The sequence below is a fragment of the Callorhinus ursinus genome, unplaced genomic scaffold (assembly GCF_003265705.2).
Source record: "Callorhinus ursinus isolate GAN/ISIS: 27379988/994484 unplaced genomic scaffold, GSC_fseal_2.0 scaffold6, whole genome shotgun sequence".
Taxonomy (NCBI): Eukaryota; Metazoa; Chordata; class Mammalia; order Carnivora; family Otariidae; genus Callorhinus; species Callorhinus ursinus.
In genome coordinates, this window is record NW_027397068.1 from 6,071,907 (window position 1) to 6,089,646 (window position 17,740).

General features: G+C 37.2%; 1 protein-coding gene across 1 annotated transcript in view; it reads right to left on the minus strand.

Annotated features, from left to right (window-relative positions):
• ME1 (malic enzyme 1) overlaps positions 1–17,740 on the minus strand; it is a 193,544-nt gene that overhangs the window by 155,290 nt on the left and 20,514 nt on the right. The window contains exons 2-3 of the mRNA XM_025861900.2: positions 9,946–10,079; positions 5,358–5,507 (exon numbers count right to left, since the gene is read on the minus strand). Of these exons, the coding sequence (XP_025717685.1) occupies positions 5,358–5,507; positions 9,946–10,079 (284 nt within the window). The remainder of the gene's footprint in view (positions 1–5,357; positions 5,508–9,945; positions 10,080–17,740) is intronic.

The following is a 17,740-nucleotide window of genomic DNA, read 5'->3' on the forward strand; positions in this document are numbered from 1 at the left end:
TAGGGATGGAGGGTACATACCTCAATATCATAAAAGCTGTCTATGGAAAACCCACAGCAAGTATCATTCTCAATGGGGAAAAACTGAGAGCTTTTCCCCTAAGGTAAGGAACATGGCAGGGATGTCCACTATCACCACTGCTGTTCAACATAGTACTAGAAGTCCTAGCCTCAGCAACCAGACAACAAAAAGAAATAAAAGGCATCCAAATCAGCAAAGAAGAAGTCAGATTCTCACCCTCTGCAGATGATATGATACTTTATGTGGAAAACCCAAAAGACTCCACCCCAAAACTGCTAGAACTCATACAAGAATTCAGTAAAGTGGCAGGATATAAAATCAATGCACAGAAATCAGTGGCATTTATATACACTAACAACAAGACAGAAGAAAGAGAAATTAAGGAGTCGATCCCATTTACAATTGCACCCAAAACCATAAGATACCTAGGAATAAATCTAACCAAAGAGGCAAAGGATCTGTACTCTGAAAACTATAGAATACTCAGGAAAGAAATTGAGGAAGACACAAAGAAATGGAAAAACGTTTCATGCTCATGGATTGGAGGAACAAATATTGTGAAAATGTCTATGCTACCTAGAGCAATCTACACATTTTTAATGCAATCCCTATCAAAATACCATCCATTTTTTTCAAAGAAATGGAACAAATAATCCTAAAATTTGTATGGAACAAGAAAAGACCCAGAATAGCCAGACGAGTGTTGAAAAAGAAAAGTAAAGTTGGTGGCATCACAATTCCGGACCTCAAGCTCTATTACAAAGCTGTAATCATCAAGACAGTATGGTACTGGCACAAAACAGACACATAGATCAATGGAACAGAATAGAGAGCCCAGAAATGGACCCTCAGTTCTATGGTCAACTCATCTTTGACAAAGCAGGAAAGAATGTCCAATGGAAAAAAGATATCTCTTCAACAAATGGTGTTGGGAAAATTGGACAGCCCCATGCAGAAGAATGAAACTGGACCATTTCCTTACACCACACACAAAAATAGACTCCAAATGGATGAAAGACCTAAATGTGAGACAAGAGTCCAAAATCCTTGAGGAGAACACAGGCAGCAACCTCTTCGACCTCAGCCGCAGCAACTTCTTCCTAGAAACATTGCCAAAGGCAAGGGAAGTAAGGGCAAAAATCAACTATTGGGATTTCATTAGGATAAAAAGCTTTTGCAGAGCAAAGGAAACAGTCAACAAAACCAAAAGACAACCGACAGAATGGGAGAAGATATTTGCAAATGACATCAGATAAAGGGCTAGTATCCAAACTCTATAAAGAACTTATCAAACTCAACACCCAAAGAACAAATGATCCAATCAAGAAATGGGCAGAAGACAGGAACAGACATTTCTGCAAAGAAGACATCCAAAAGGCCAACAGACACATGAAAAAGTGCTCAACATCACTCGGCATCAGGGAAATACAAATTAAAATCTCAATGTGATACCACCTCACACCAGTCAGAATGGCTAAAATTAACAAGTCAGGAAATGACAGATGTTGGCGAGGCTGTGGAGAAAGGGGAACCCTCCTACACTGTTGGTGGGAATGCAAGCTGGTGCAGCCACTCTGGAAAACAGTGTGGAGGTTCCTCAAAAAGTTGAAAATAGAGCCACGATATGATCCAGCAATTGCACTACTGGTTATTTACCCCAAAGACACAAATGTAGTGATCCAAAGGGGCACATGCACCCCAATGTTTATAGAAGCAATGTCCACAATAGGCAAAATATGGAAAGAGCCTAGATGTCCATCAACAAATGAGTGGATAAAGATGTGGTGTGTATATATATATATATATATATATATATATATAATGGAATATTATGCACCCATCAAAAAAATGAAATCTTGCCATTTGCAATGACGTGGATGGAACTAGAGGGTATTATGCTTAGTAAAATAAGTAAATCAGAGGAAGACAATTATCATATGATCTCACTGATAATGAGGAATTTGAGAAGCAAGACAGAGAATCATAGGGAAAGGAGGGAAAAATGAAATAAGATGAAACCAGAGAAGGAGACAAACCATAAAAGACTCTTAATCTGAGAAAACAAACTGAGGGTTGCTGGAGTGGAGGGGGATGAGAGGGATGGGCTGGCTGGGTGATGGACACTGGGGAGGGTATGTGCTACGGTGAGCGCTGTGAATTGTGTAAGACTGATGAATCGCAGACCTGTACCCCTGAAACAAATAATACATTATGTGTTAATAAAAAAATAAAATAAAAATAAACACACATACACACACACACACACAAAGCTATATCTCTTTGCAGTTGTATTAAGCTCAGTACTTGGACTATTATCCCCTAACTTTCGCTTATTATGTTCCTAATTACTATCACCAAATACACAAAGTAAATATAACAAGGGGTATAATCCTCCTGTTAATTTTCTGAATGTCTTAGAATACTTGCTGTTGCAGCAGGAAAGATTTAATAGACATTTGCCAATTTTGGCTTTAAAAAATAGTGTACATGCTAACTATGGTCTGAAGATCCATCATTATTCAAACAGAATCACAATTTCCTTTCCAATTAAATACAATGTCTAAATATATATGCCACATAACACATTTTTAAGTAGGTTCCTTTTTTTATAGTCATGGGAGAAGCCAGGAGAATTATTCTATTAAAGAATTTCAAAATCATCAAAAGTTTAGCATGATATACACATTAAAAATCAACATGACAAAAAAGCTGCCATAAAGAGATCATATAGAAATAATTTTAGGAACTTTACTTTTTCTGTCAGTAAAGCATTTCTTTACCGAAATTTCAAATACTGTGGAAAAGTTGAATGAATAAGATGAGTATCTCCACCTACATTCAACATTTGTGAGCATTTTGCTACAAATGTTATGCTACCTCTTCCCTTTCACTTTATGTATCAATTTATTTTTTACAAATCCCCATGTAATCAAATACATTAACACTTTTAAAGAAAAACAGATGACACTAAGTCAGATAAATACTATAAATATCCATATATAAATTCAGTTCCACTTGCCACCAAATGGGTTCAGACAGATCAGGTTTTATCCCAAAGGAGACTTTTCTTAATATTTAAATTTTGAATATGTAGATAAAGGATGGTGGGCTGTAGTTGAATCCCATGTTATAGAGGAAACAAGCATATACAAAGGGTCAATAATTTATTAAAGACTCAAACAAGTAGCAAAATCAAGTACATGAAAACAGGCAATCTACTCCAGAGCCCATACTTCTAACCACTGCTCCAGGGAGCCTCCAATCCAACAGGAAATCCTCATGATTTTCTTTATCTACCCAGAATAATTCCATTATCCCTAATTACAATGCTGCCCTAATCTGAGACACCATCCTCTCTCACTGGGTTTACTGCACTAGCCAGCTAACTAGCTATCTGATTCTTCTATCCGTTTAACTAATAGTAAAAGCCAACGTTCTCTAACCTACAAGAAACTCCAGGTGTTGTACCTTCTCATTTATCTTCCATCGGTGACCTCCCCCACTCCTCTCCCTCTCTCACACTGCCAGCACACTGGCTTCTATGCTGCTTCTCGTCCCCAGGCATGTTCCCCTTTAGGGCCTTGGCACTGACCAGTCCTCCTGTCTTGCACACAGTTCATTTTGTATCTACCTGACCACCCCCTCACTCCTGCACTAGCATTTTCTGTGCACTTTAAAATTGCAACTGTCCCCCACAAAGAAATTGACTCTCCAAATCCCTCTTTCCTGCTCTAGTTTTTCTTTCTAACACTTTTTACCCTTGAACATTTCAGACAATTCACTTATTTTTTATCGCCCTATCTCTTCTGCTCTTAGATTTTACATGTATCCTAAGCCCTTAAAAAATCATCTAGTGCATAGTAAACGCTCAAAAAATAATTGTTGCTATTAAGACTTCTATGTCAACTTCAACCCAAATGCTGTGAGCTACACTCTTTTACATCTCTAATAGTTGTTAGCATTTCTCAGGATCTCACAAAAAATTAGAATTTCAAAAAATATGCTTAAATTACATTTTAAAACAGCCAAGTGTTATACACTCATCCTTTTTACTAAGATTCTTTATGTAGAAATATACTTTATAAACATGGAGATGTTCATGACGTCACTCAGAGAAGAAAGGGAAGGAAGAGCTTATATAGTATGATCCCTTGTATAAGGAAACAGTATGTATTTGTGTGTATTTACGGGTTTTCTGGTATGATGACATTAGGTATTCTTAAAGCATTTCTCCCTTCTGTATATTCGTATTTTCTCATTTTTTCAATAATGAGTATGTATTATTTGTATGATTAACAAATAAATATACTATGCCCCCCAAAATTATCTTCACAATACAATTACCAGCTAAATTGTAACTCTTGCTCTATGAATAAAATACTTATTCACTGTTAATAAAACTATTTTATAAATGCAATATAGATATGTGCTATTAATGTAATTTAAGAGACCATCTACAGATATTTATCTAATTATTTTCTTTATAAGAGGGATGATGCGGCTAATTCTTTTGTTTATACAGAGTAATGTGGCACAAATGTGCTAAATATTACCACTATATCAATATATCTATAGGAAATCCACATATTCAATCTAACTTTCAAATATTACCTTTGAAATACTCTTTTCAAATACTCTTTTCAATACTCTTACTCTGAAAACTAAGTACTTTTAATAGGCTTTTATATTTGCAGTATAAACTTATAAACATTTCTTTTTTATCTTTAAATTCAGAACTGTAACATAAATATATTCAGCTTGAGCTTTTCTTGTTGCTGTGAAAAGTATTAATATTTATTTCAATTGTTCCCTGTTTCAAAAGTATTTAAAGTAATGTAATTAATAAAGTAAAGCGATGGATTTAGAAAAGCTGTATTCTATATTTTACACATCTTTAAAGGCTACTACTATTTCGCTTAAGGAAAATCAACAAAAAAGCTACTTTAAGGCCAACTCTCAATTTAGAAAATATATTCATTTTCAGAAAAATTTGGAATCCTTGCTTTAACTTCTAAAATGTATACATAATAGTGTTAATCAACATCTCAAAGACAAGCTTAATTATGATTAATTACTTTCTTTCCAAACAAAACACAAGCTCAGTTATTGTCTATAAAAGGAAACCTAAATAGGTTTGTAATACTTTTCTATGATCTTAAATCTAGAAAGAAAATATATTTTTTAGTGTTTACATAATTTATATCTGAAGTTCTTTTAAATGAAATTTGATTTAGGTTTTTCCAAACTTAAATTCCATTCAACAATTTTTTTAATAACTGCAAAAACTTTACAAAAAAATAAATACACAAGGGTATTTAAAATCAAAGTTTACATACCTTGGCTTCCGAAATGCTAAACTATATTGCTGGCAAGCCAGACCCACAGTGGGGGTGTAAACAATAGGCATGAATTTCTCAATGTCAGACATTAGCACACTATAAAAGAGCTTTTCGTTTCTGTCTTGAAGATCCATTAAGAGAAGATACCTGTGGAAATTGGACATAATGAGATCTATATTCCAACAAGTTATGAAACAGCTGCTTAGAAATATAAACATTTTTCAACAAAGTATTTTTCATGTCACAGAGAAAACATCTGATCAAAAAAGGCTTTAGAAATATTCTTAAACACCTCAAAGAATAAAGAACCATAAACCTGAGCAATTGTCATTCAAACATTAAAATCACTGCTGAAGCAGCACAGTTTTATTTAATACCTGGAAAGACTTTATCCCTTTTTTAAAATAAAAATACCACTGTAGATATAATTTAAACATTAACTTAAGTAAACAGACTTCGTCCTGTAACTTGTAGTACTGAATAACGAAGGGAAATGACAAGTAGAAAATAAGGAATTTAGCACCAACCCTAAAAATTACTAAGGTAGGCACGTTCAAGAGACTTATTGTTTGTATCAAATGGCCTTTTTCTTTCTAGAGACATTCCTAACCCAGAGTTCTCTTTCTTTCTTTCTTTTTTTTTTAAACCTCAACCTCATCATGTTACCTGTAACCTTCGATAATTCATAGAATAAAACCCAAACTGCTCAGTACAACTTAAAATAGTCTTGCAAAATTGTACTTAATCTTACCAGCATTTTTAAGTTGATTTCCACTCCCTGGAATAGTTGAAAATGCATGGAATTTGGAGTCAGAGATCCAAGGATTCTAATGTTTGGCAAATAGATGGGTTATAGCAAACCCTGTAACATTTGGGAAGATGATGACTTTCAGGCATGCTAAAGCTGATTTAGTGATGTGGAAATCATCATTGCTAAATCAATAATCAATTCTCAGACCTCATCTTACTTTACCTGTGAAAACATCTGCCCTTCCTTCGAGCTCAATACCCTCTTTTTCCAGGCCATCATATTTTTCTTGGTTTTCCTCCTGTCTCACTGGTCATTCCTTTCCTGTTTCTTTGTTGCTTCCTCCTCTTCTCTGAAAGCTCTCTAACACCCATATCTAATATGTTAGGAAATTAGGTTGACTTTACCTTTAACATATATCCAAAATCTAAACACCTTCATTATTACCATCCTGGGTCTAATCTCTTACCTGGATTAATGTGATAGTTTCCTAAATATTCTTCCAGCCTACATTCTATTCTCAACATTGCAGACAGTCTTTTTGAAATATAGGTCAGATCATGTTGATCTGTTCAAAACCCTGACTGGCTCCCATCTCACCCAGAATAAGGCCAAAGTCCTTTAGTGGCCTTCAAAGCCACTCACAATCTGTCCTCCACTACCTCACTAACTTCCCCTCCCAACCTACCATTTTCCCCTAGCTCATTCTGCTGCAGACACAGGTCTCTGCTGACCCTTGAACATACTGGCTGAAGAACACTATGCCTCAGTTTCCCTCACGGTTAATTACCTCATTGCCTTTGATTACTCGCTCATGAATCACCTTCTCAATGAAGTCTATCCTGATTGATATAAAAATATAACTACAGAAACTGACCACCCTAACCCCCAGCATTCTCAGCTCCTCTTACCCTACTTTTTTTTCATCAGCACCTGTCAATTTCTAGCATATTAATTTATTATTTTACTATTTAGTATCTAATAATTTTAAAAAATAATTTACCTAAGTTCCCTGAGGGCAGAGATCATCATCAATAATCCCAATATCTCAAAGAACACCTGACACTCAGTTGATGCTCAATAAATATTTGAGAATAGACTGTGGTAAAAAACATAAATGTGACCAGCTCTTACGAGGTAGAGGTAAATGGCCCAGGAAAAGAATATAAAGTAAAAACATCAGAGTCTGAAGGAAAGACTTATGAACAAATGAAAGGGATTATAAAGGAGTTTAAGAAGCAGCAAACATATACATTAGGCAAACAGGCCAGCCTCTTTCCCCAGCTGCCCCTGTCATCACTCATGGGTTCATAAAAAGTAGCCATGGCAGGGATGGAGGTTATCCATGGGCTCAGCAACATGGACTTCCACTCACCAAAGCCAACCTGGCTAGAGACACTGCTGAATATCCCATCTGCGAGAAGAGACCAATGCTGAAGAGCTGATATGGCACCATTCTAGGGGGTGATCAGCAAGCCAGCTGGTGGCAGGCTGATTACACTGGACTGCTTCCATCATGGAAGGTGTGGTGTTGGTTCTTACTGGAATAAATATTCTGGATACAGATTTGTTTCCCCTACACACAATACTTCTGCCAAAACTATAATCCAAAGATTTACAGAGTGCCTTAAACACCATTACAGTTGTCCACACAATACTGCTATTAATCAAAGAACTCACTTCCAATGAGAGTAAATGAAATCTGGCAATGGGCCTATATTCATGGAATTCACCATGTTTCCCACCATCCAGAAGCAGCTGGCGTGACAGAATGGCAGAACAGCCTTCTGAAGACTCAGTTACAGCACCAGGTAGGTGGTAACCTGCAAAGCTGGAGCAATGTTCTCCTGGATGCCAGAATCACTGTCCACCATATGGTGCTGAATCACTGTCCACTATACGGTGCTATTTCTCCCTAGCCAGGATTCACAGGTCAAAGAATCAAGGGATGGAAATGAAGTGTGCAGCACTACTCACTATAACCCCCAGTGACCCACTAGCAAAATTTCGGCTTCCTGAACCTGTGAATTTATGCTCTACTGGCCTAGAAGTCTTAGTTCCAAAGGGAGGAATGTTTCTACCAGGAGATGATGACTCCATTGAACTCTAGGTTAATATTGCTGCTGGCTACTTTGGCCACCATACGCCTTTGAATCAACAAGCAAAGAAAAGAGTTACTGTGCTAGATGGGGTGATTGATCCTGACTACCAAAGGGAAGTTGGACTGCTACTCCATTATTATTATTATTCTAATTATTATTATTTAAAGATTTATTTATTCATCTTAGAGAGAGAGAAAGAGACAGCACAAGTCAGGGAGGGGCAGAGGGAGAGAATCCTCAAGCAGCCACCCCGCTGAGCGTGGAGCCCAACACGGGGCTCGATCCCATGACCCTGAGATCACAACCTGAGCTGAAACCAAAAGTCGGCTGCTCAACTGAGTGAGCCACCCAGGTGCCCCATCTACTCCATAATTATTATTAATCTTCAACCCCCCAGCAAAAAGGAATTCTGCCAACAGACTGCCTTTGGACTGGAACTGCAGCTCTTCCCTTGGTTTCCAGCCTACAGATTTAGGACTTACCTAGGCTCCATAATCATGTAAGCCAATTCCTTAAAAATCAATCAGTCAGTCAGTCAGTCAGCCTCTCTCTATAGAACCAGCAAGATATGTGTACATTTCGGTTCTTTTTCTCTGGAGAACCTGACTAATACAAATACTAGGTACTGGTTTGCTACCTCTTCCAACCTTTGCAATAATATTTTCAAATAACTATTATTTCTTTCAACCCACAAATAAAAAAACCCTCAGGTTTAGAGAGTTGCAGTGTCTTAGTAAGAAAGGGCCCAGCCGCAAGTATGGGGCAAGACAGACACAGTGGTCATGGCAATGGTTGCAATAGTGTGCTTAAGGCCCCTAGTGAACCACAGCCCGAATTTCAACTGAAGGCTACCCAATTCCAAAGGTAGGGAACAATATTACCTTCATCTTTGTGCAGACATAGAAGCCAAATTCTAAAAGTAAGTGACCCAAGTTTGCAGTAGTGTTAGAACCAAGCCTGGATGTTGAAAAAGTATGCTTTTATCTACAATGAACTTCAAGTCTGACTGAAAGCCATTATGTCCTGTTTTACTCTGTCTTAAAGGGCATTTCCTGATAATTCACCTTCACAGCAACCATCTCATCACAAGAGAAAAGCAGTCTCTTTGAGGATATATTTAAGAAAGGAGAATTTTATATTATTCCAATGTTCGTACCAAGGGTAAATTTTTTTTAAAACATCATTGTATTTATGGGGCGCCTGGGTGGCTCAGTCAGTTAAGTGTCAGCCTTTGGCTCAGGTCATGATCCCGGGGCCCTGGGACTGAGTTCCGCATCAGGCTCCCTGCTCAGCGAGGAGTCTGCTTCTCCCTCTCCCCCCCCCCCCCCCCCCCGCTGCTCATGCTCTGTCTCTCTCTGTCTCTCAAATAAATAAAATCTTTAAAAAGGGGGTGCCTGGGTGGCTCAGTTAGTTGAGCGTCTGGCTTCGGCTCAGGTCATGATCCTGAAGTCCTGGGATCGAATCCCACATCGGGTTCTCTGCTCAACAGGGAGCCTGCTTCTCCCTCTCTCCCCACCCCCGCTCATGCTCACTCTCTCTCACTCTCTCTCATGCTCTTTCTCAAATAGTTTTTAAAAAAATATTTTTAAAAACATCATTGTATTTATAGGTAAGTTCTTCTCAAACTTGACTACTCTTTCCAAGTCACTAAATATTTTAACTTTCTCAACCAATAAAAAATAAACCAGACAACTGCCTAAGAGAAATATAAAAATCATCTTCAGGAATGTGTTACCTGTCAAAGTCAGAGGTCAGACGCTCAAAATTTTTAATTACTCTAAGAACCTGGATATCCTGACTGTTGAAGCAAGGTGGCAACAATCCATGAATATTCAACTGTTGTCTCTCTTCCAGGGTAAAAGCCAACTCCTATGGAGAAAAGAAAAGCACAATAATTCGAAGGGAATAAAAACCAAAACCTATATACATATATACATAAGATCCAACAGATACATGGAATAAAAAATCAGAAGATCTGGTATTATCTAAACATGGCCATTCAACTGTGAGATCATATCATCTCTCAATACCTCAGTTTCCTCATCTTTAAATATTCTAATACTATAATATTTTCAGATCTGTGTCATTCATATTGTTAGTTTTGAAATTAGGTAATGCAGAAAATGATGTGAAGATATGCAAATGAAAAATGTAAATACTATTAACATTATTCAATATATAAATGAGTAGAAATTATAAGATTTTAAAATTATGAACATGAATAGGTCACCTATGACCTGCTGTGCCTCCCCTATAAAACAGATTTAAAAAATGCCTTATATATGATTGAGGCACCTGTTCCAACACTCCTCTCCCAAATTATCTCCTACTATTCTTTTTTCTTAATGTTGACGCTTTTTTTTTAAGATTTTATTTATTTGAGAGAGAGAGAGCACAAGCAGTGGGAGCAGCAGAGGGAGGAAGAGAAGCAGACTCCCCACTGAGCAGGGAGCCCAAAGCGGGGCTGGACCCCAGGACTCTGGGATCATGATCTGAGCTGAAGGCAGACGCTTCACCAACTGAGCCACCCAGGTACCCCATCTACTACTATTTTTTTTTTTAAGATATAATGTATCCTTTGTTTCAGAGGTACAGGTCTGTGATTCATCAGTCTTACACAATTCACAGCGCTTACCAAAGCACATACCCTCCCCAGTGTCCATCACCCAGCCACCCCATCCCTCCCACTCCCCTCCACTCCAGCAACCCTCAGTTTGTTTCCTGAGATTAAGAGTCTCTTATGGTTTATCTCCCCCTCTGGTTTCGTCTTGTTTCATTTTTCCCTCCCTTCTCCTACCCTACTATTCTTATTATACTCCTAGCTACACAAAATTTTTCACCATTGCCTGAACACAGCAGTCTTTTATTCTTTCATGACACCATGGACAAAAATGTTTTCCTTGCTTTTCCACCTTTCAAGTCTGACCTCAAATGCTCCCTCTTCTCTAAAGCCTTTCCAGACTCAGCCAGTATGTCCATTAGAACCCTATTATTATTCTATGTTACTTGTTTACAATGAACACTGAATAAAACATGAGGCTTGGAAAACAAGCAATGAAATATAACTGATGGATTGATACAAAAATCCAGAATGGACCAAAGAGATTTGCTGGAACATAATATGAAGGAAAGTAATAGCAGAGAAACCCTGGTAGTCATTAATCTGGGAGAATGGGATGAGCAGTTCCCCTGGAGAAGACGACTGCCCCTGGAGCTACCAAAGCCCAAGAGGCTTCTCTGAGTAGACATGGTTGTTCCCCTGGGTCTGGCAAAAGTTCACCAAAAAGGTGATGGTTGGGTTCACTCACAGTAACCACACCTGATGCTTCTTAGACAACCTGGATGGTAGAAATGTGCTCACTTTGTATTGGGTGATTCTACAGCCATCCTCCTCTGTCCCTGAGAGCTTCCCACAATGGCAGAATAGTGACTCCTGAGTATTACTCTGGGAAAAAGACAATTTGGTTCATCCGAGGTAGATGACACATCCAATCTCAGAAAGCAGGTGAAGGAGGTCAACAGACAACTTTTTCTTCTAATTTTTTATGTTTAGGCCCATTCATTCATGTCACTGGTGGAAAGCTTTATATCTGATTCAACTCCTGAGTCCAGGGGGCAGCCTGAAGAAAGTCAAATAGATTTGTCCCCTGGATGACCCCTGGCAGAGCTCTCCAAATTGCTGACAAGGGCGGGCTGGGACCAATGGCTCCAGAACCTCCAGTATAAGAAACTGTTTACAATCTTGACTTCTCAGAAGGTCTCCAAGTGCTATCAGCACAGGTGGTGCCCAGTTCCCAGATATTTTTCTCCAATAGTAGCCACCCTTATGACTGCAAAAGCCCTCATTGTTACGTGTTCAGTTGGAGGTCCTCTGGAGCTGCTCTGCTCCTTAGCAGTTGGATGGGCCCTTTTTTTTTTCTTTTGCTTTTTCTTTATTATGTTCAATCAGCCAGCATATAGTACATCATTAGTTTTTGATGTAGTGTTCAACGATTCATTAGTTGCATATAACACCCAGTGCTCATCACCACACGTGCCCTCCTTAACGCCCATCACCCAGTTACCTCATCCCCCCACCCACCTCCCTTCTGTAACCCTCAGTTTGGTTCCTGGAGTCCAGAGTCTCTCATGGTTTGTCTCCCTCCGATTTCTTCCCATTCAGTTTTCCCTCCCTTCCCCTGTGGTCCTCCACGCTTTTCCTTATGTTCCACATATGAGTGAAACCATATGATAATTGACTTTCTCTGCTTGACTTATTTCACTTAGCATAATCTCCTCCAGTTCCATCCATGTTGATGTAAATGGTAGATATTCATCCTTTCTGATGGCTGAGTAATATTCCATTGTATATATGGACCACATCTTCTTTATCCATTCATCTGTTGAAGGGCATCTCGGCTCTTTCCACAGTTTGGCTATTGTGGACGTTGCTGCTATGAACATTGGGGTGCATGTGCCCCTTCTTTTCACTACGTCTGTATCTTTGGGGTAAATACCTAGTGATCCAGTTGCTGGGTCATGGATGGGCCCTTTCCTAAAGGATAATCTGGTGTGTTCAGCTGGGCCTACCCCACCATCCCTCCTGCATGCCTGGGGAAGAGCAGACAGTGCAGCCTGACAGGCCCTTGTCTAGGAGTTCCAGCAGGTACCAGGAGACACTCATGGTATTGCTGGAACCTTTTGCATGCCATTTTCTTTTTATCTGTGGTCTGTGTTCCCCAGTCAGAATACGAAGTCCATGAGGTCAGGGAATTTTGTCTTTTTTTTTTTTTTTCCCACTGCTTCATCCTTAGTGCTTAGAAAAGAACCTGATATAACTAGAATTCAGCAATTTGCTGCATAAACAAAACAGAAAGCTTTAAATATTTAATTTTAGAGAAATAGTAAAAGTTTTAAAACCAGCAAAATTATTGCTCAGAAAACTGATTAGCATATTAATTCTTGGTAAATTTAAGTTTAAAATTAATAGGAATGGGGCACTTGGGTGGCTCAGTTGGTTAAGCGTCCAACTCTTGATTTCAGCTCAGGTCACAATCTCAGAGTTGTGCGTTTGAGCCCCATATGGGGCTCCATGCTGGGTATGGAGCCTGCTTAAGATTCTCTTTCTCTCTTTCCCTCTGCCCTCACCACCCAAAATAAATAAATATACACATAAATAAATTAAATAAATAAATAAATAAACAAATGAACAAAAGAGGGATATTTGTATAAAAAAGTAACTATAAAATGGAAAGCATACTTCACTTGTTACAGATGTAACTGGGAAGACTGATCATTTAAAGCAAAATGTCATGAATAACTCTTTGGAATAAAAGAATTATATACAGTAATCTATTTGAAAAGGAAAGAAAATTTAATAGATGTTTCTCTAGCTTAAAATGAAAAATTCTGAAATTAAAAATGGGGAAAAAAACTAAAGTTAAAAATCTCAAAAATACATGGACATATGTAAAAAGTAGTAAACTTCTGAATATTATACCTTGAAAATCTGCCTGCAAAATAAAAATCAAAATTATCAATATTCTAAGAATAAGGCTTATTATCAGAAGCACTAACATATGCTCCTGCATTTACTTAATAATGGCACTTAATCACTTATTGGTATATCAGTCCTTCTTTTTACATAAACTTCCCAATCTTGGTCTGACCTAACAGGTCTCTCGTATCTTTTGCCATAAAATGACAATGCCATCTGGCTATCTTTTGCTGTCCTTTGATGGTTAGTAACTATAAACACCCACACACTGTTAGCCAAATATTCTATGGCATAAAAAAGTGTCAATTCAGCTCTTAACAATAACCACCAAAAACAAAACAAAAAACTAGGGCTTAAGAATATGGGAAACTGGGTCAAATTAAAGTCCTAGGATAAGGTTCATATTCTACTACTACACTTTACAAATAATTTTAAAAAAGTAAGTCAATGAGTAAGCAAACTTAAATCTTAAAATCCCTGAAAATTTAAAAATATATATGGCATGACTTAGCTTAAACCAGTTTTTAAGAATGACACATCAATGTGATTACCAACCAGCAACTTCCCAGAAAGTATTCAGTCAGAGAAACAATAAATAGAATTTTGAACCATTTAATAATCCTGGCTCTATCTTTCATTTTTTCATACTAACAGAAATATATTCATATATATTTTGTAGAGATTATAAACAGTAGCTTAATACATTCTCCTTATTAAACACTAGCTTAATACAGTGAAACACTAGCTTAATACATTTTCCTCCTTAAAAGCTGATGTAACAAATACCTGCTTCAAAGAATTACCTTAGAGTTATGCTGTGAGGCCTATCCAACAAAGGATAGTGTATCCAAAGTATACATGCAGCTTCTAACTTCCATTTGCTTTCTTCTGAGTCTTTCATGTAGTTAAAAAATTTAGACTTCTGTAGATATATTAAGTTTCCAGACCACCTATAATTCTAATTCCCCAAAAGCTTTCTCATACACCCTAGGTTCAAGCCTGGTTTTGTCATTTTCTATCTTTATTTTTCTTTCCCTCCTCCTTACAAAACCTTCTGGGCCGGATTCCTAGACGGCAGAATGGTATGCTGTCTCACTACTAAGGACAGCACAGGACAACTATTCTTCTGGGCTCTACTAATTGTTCTATGTATATCTTCTTGAGAAAACTGAGACTATCAAGCAGAAAGGAAAACAAAATTCCTGACATAACAAGAGACTTATATCAGAAACTACATTTGCACCTGAGAAAGTAACTTTGTCCTGAGTAATTTATCAGAAATGATTACTATAAAAACAGAACAGATACAATCTGAATTCCGTGCTAACCATCTTTAATGTTTGCAATAAGCTTCAGTAATTTGCCGTTTTTCCTGAATAAGGAAAATCAAAGTAATCAAGTAGAATGGCAAGAAGGAAAACACTGTCTAAATCACAAAAATCTTCAAGTAATCTATATATGAATAGTTCATTATAAAATGCATTTATTGTAATGTTTGTTTTTATTATTTATTATTCTGAAATAAGAGATCAAAGTGAGCTTTAGATTTAAATGTCAATATTGTCAAATGTATTAGCATAGTTTATGTGCATATTCTGTAACTATAGAAAGAAAAGTGATTCTAATTTGTCCTGGACATATATTGAAGGGTTCCTTCTTCTGAGTCTTCCACAGTGCCAAATATTGTTCTTTGAAACTGATTTTTTTAATTCTAATTAAAAATATAAATAATGACTTCTAGAACTTTCCTGGTGTATGTAACCTCATTTCTTCAAAAATACCAATCAGCCAGATGGGATACACATTTCCAAAGTTTTTAAATGATTATTTTGCATGCATTCAGCTATGCAACCAAATTCTCTAGTGATCATCTCCTTTAAGAGGCAGAAAATTATTTAAAACCAATAATATAGTAACAACAGCTTCTTTAAAAAAAACATTCTGTGTCATTACACAGCAATTAATTTTTACTCATATTTATATAGCGTAATTTAAACTGGCAGAAGTAATGATTACAAAAATAAATCTAAAATACACTTGGCCCTAAAGGGAGGGAAAAATAAAATAAAATCAGAGTGGGAGACAAACCATAACAGACTCTTAACTACAGGAAACAAACTGAGGGTTGCTGGAGGGTGGGGGGAATGGGGTAACTGAGTGATGGGCATTAAGGAGGGCACTTGATGTAGTAAGCACTGAGTATTATATGCAATTGATGAATCACCAAACTCTACCTCTGAAACTAATAATACCCTATATGTTAATTAATTGAGTTTTAATTAAAAAATAAATAAAATATACTTGGCCCCAGATACCCTAAAATTTATAGCAAAATATCATAACCATAACACCTAAAAATCATTTCATCTAGGTATCACAGGATATCAGCAAGTATAACTATTTTGTAGTTTAAGTGATATGTTTGCTTAATTAATGAAGAGAAAGAGCATCTCTACCTAAGAGAGCAAATGGATTTTTAAAATATTGGATAAGAGGTTTAATTAAATAGTTTAAGTATTTCTCACTTAAAACTCAGATTACTAGCCTTTATAGATTCCTTTTAAGGCTGAGAAATTATTAACCATCAATGTTAATACTACATTTTCCAAACATAGCTCTTAAAATCATTAGTAAGATTTTTAAATTCTTGGGGCACCTGGGTTGGCTCAGTTGGTTAAGCATCTGCCTTTGACTGGGGTGGAGATTGGGGGGTCGTGGGATTAAGCCCTGTGTCAGTCTCCCTACTTAGCTGGGAGCCTGCTTCTCCCTCTCCCTCTGCCCCTCCCCCCGTGCAGGCATGCCCCCTCCCCCTCAAATAAAATCTTTAAAAAAAAAAAAAGATTTTAAAATTCTTTCAGCAAAATCGAATGCCTGTGTCCCCAAGCAAGTTTTAAGGTAAATTTCACAAAGTCACCAAATCAGTAAAGTACCTGTTAAGTAAGTAGACTGGAGGTGAGCAGACTGGTAATTCTTAGTAAACTATTGAAACTGCCAATGCACACAAGCGATTAAAAAAAGCCAAATCTCATCCAAACCAAATGGGTAATACTGATTGTCAGTAGAGGCCCTAATAATCACATGCAAATTTACACCATTCTAGATATGCCTATGATACTACATGTAGTAATTATTCATATAGTGAATCAGAAACATTGGGATTACAAGATAATCATGAATTATAACTTTGTTTGATTTCTTAATTCTTTGAGCTAGTCAAAGAATCTACGGAGTATGAAAAATTTAACATTAAATTAAACATGAATTTGTAAATGCCTTTTGCCTATTCCTGAATGATGATGAGGAGGCCTTCCTCCTCCTCTCTGGATTGGCAAGGCATCCTCCAAGGTCCTCCCAAAGCATCAAGTACTTCCATCATGCAACTTCTCATACTTCATTATTTCTGCTGAAGTGCTGTTTTACCCAAAGGTCTAGGTGCTTCTGGAGGACAGGAACTATGATATTCATATTTGAACAGCACCCAGTAAAATGTCAAGATGGAACAGGGCCTCAATAAGTTTTAAGTAAACAAATGGATGAATATATGAATCTGAAACAACTTTTCATTTCCATGTAGTTTGGTTCTATGTACAGCTCTTCCTCAACTTACAATGGGGTTACATCCCAATAAACCCCTCCTAAGTTGAAAATGCCATTAAGTCGAAAATGCATTTAATACCTCTAACCTAACAAACATCTCAGCTTAGTCTAACCTACCTTAAATGTGCTCAGAACATTTACACTGGCCTACAGTTGGCTGAAATTATCTAACACAAAGTCTATTATATAAATAAGCACTTAATACCTCACATAACTGATTGAATATAATACCGCAAGTGAAAAACAGAGTAGACGGATGGGTACAGAATGGTTAAGTGGACCAGCTGTTCCCCCTTGCAGTTACATGGCTGGTCGGGAGCTGCAGCTTACTGCCACTGCCTAGCACCACAAGAGAAGGCCATACCTCGTATCATTAGCCCAGGAAGAGATCAAAATTCAAAATTCAAAATACAGTTTCTACTGAATGCATATCACTTTCACACATGGACCTAATGAC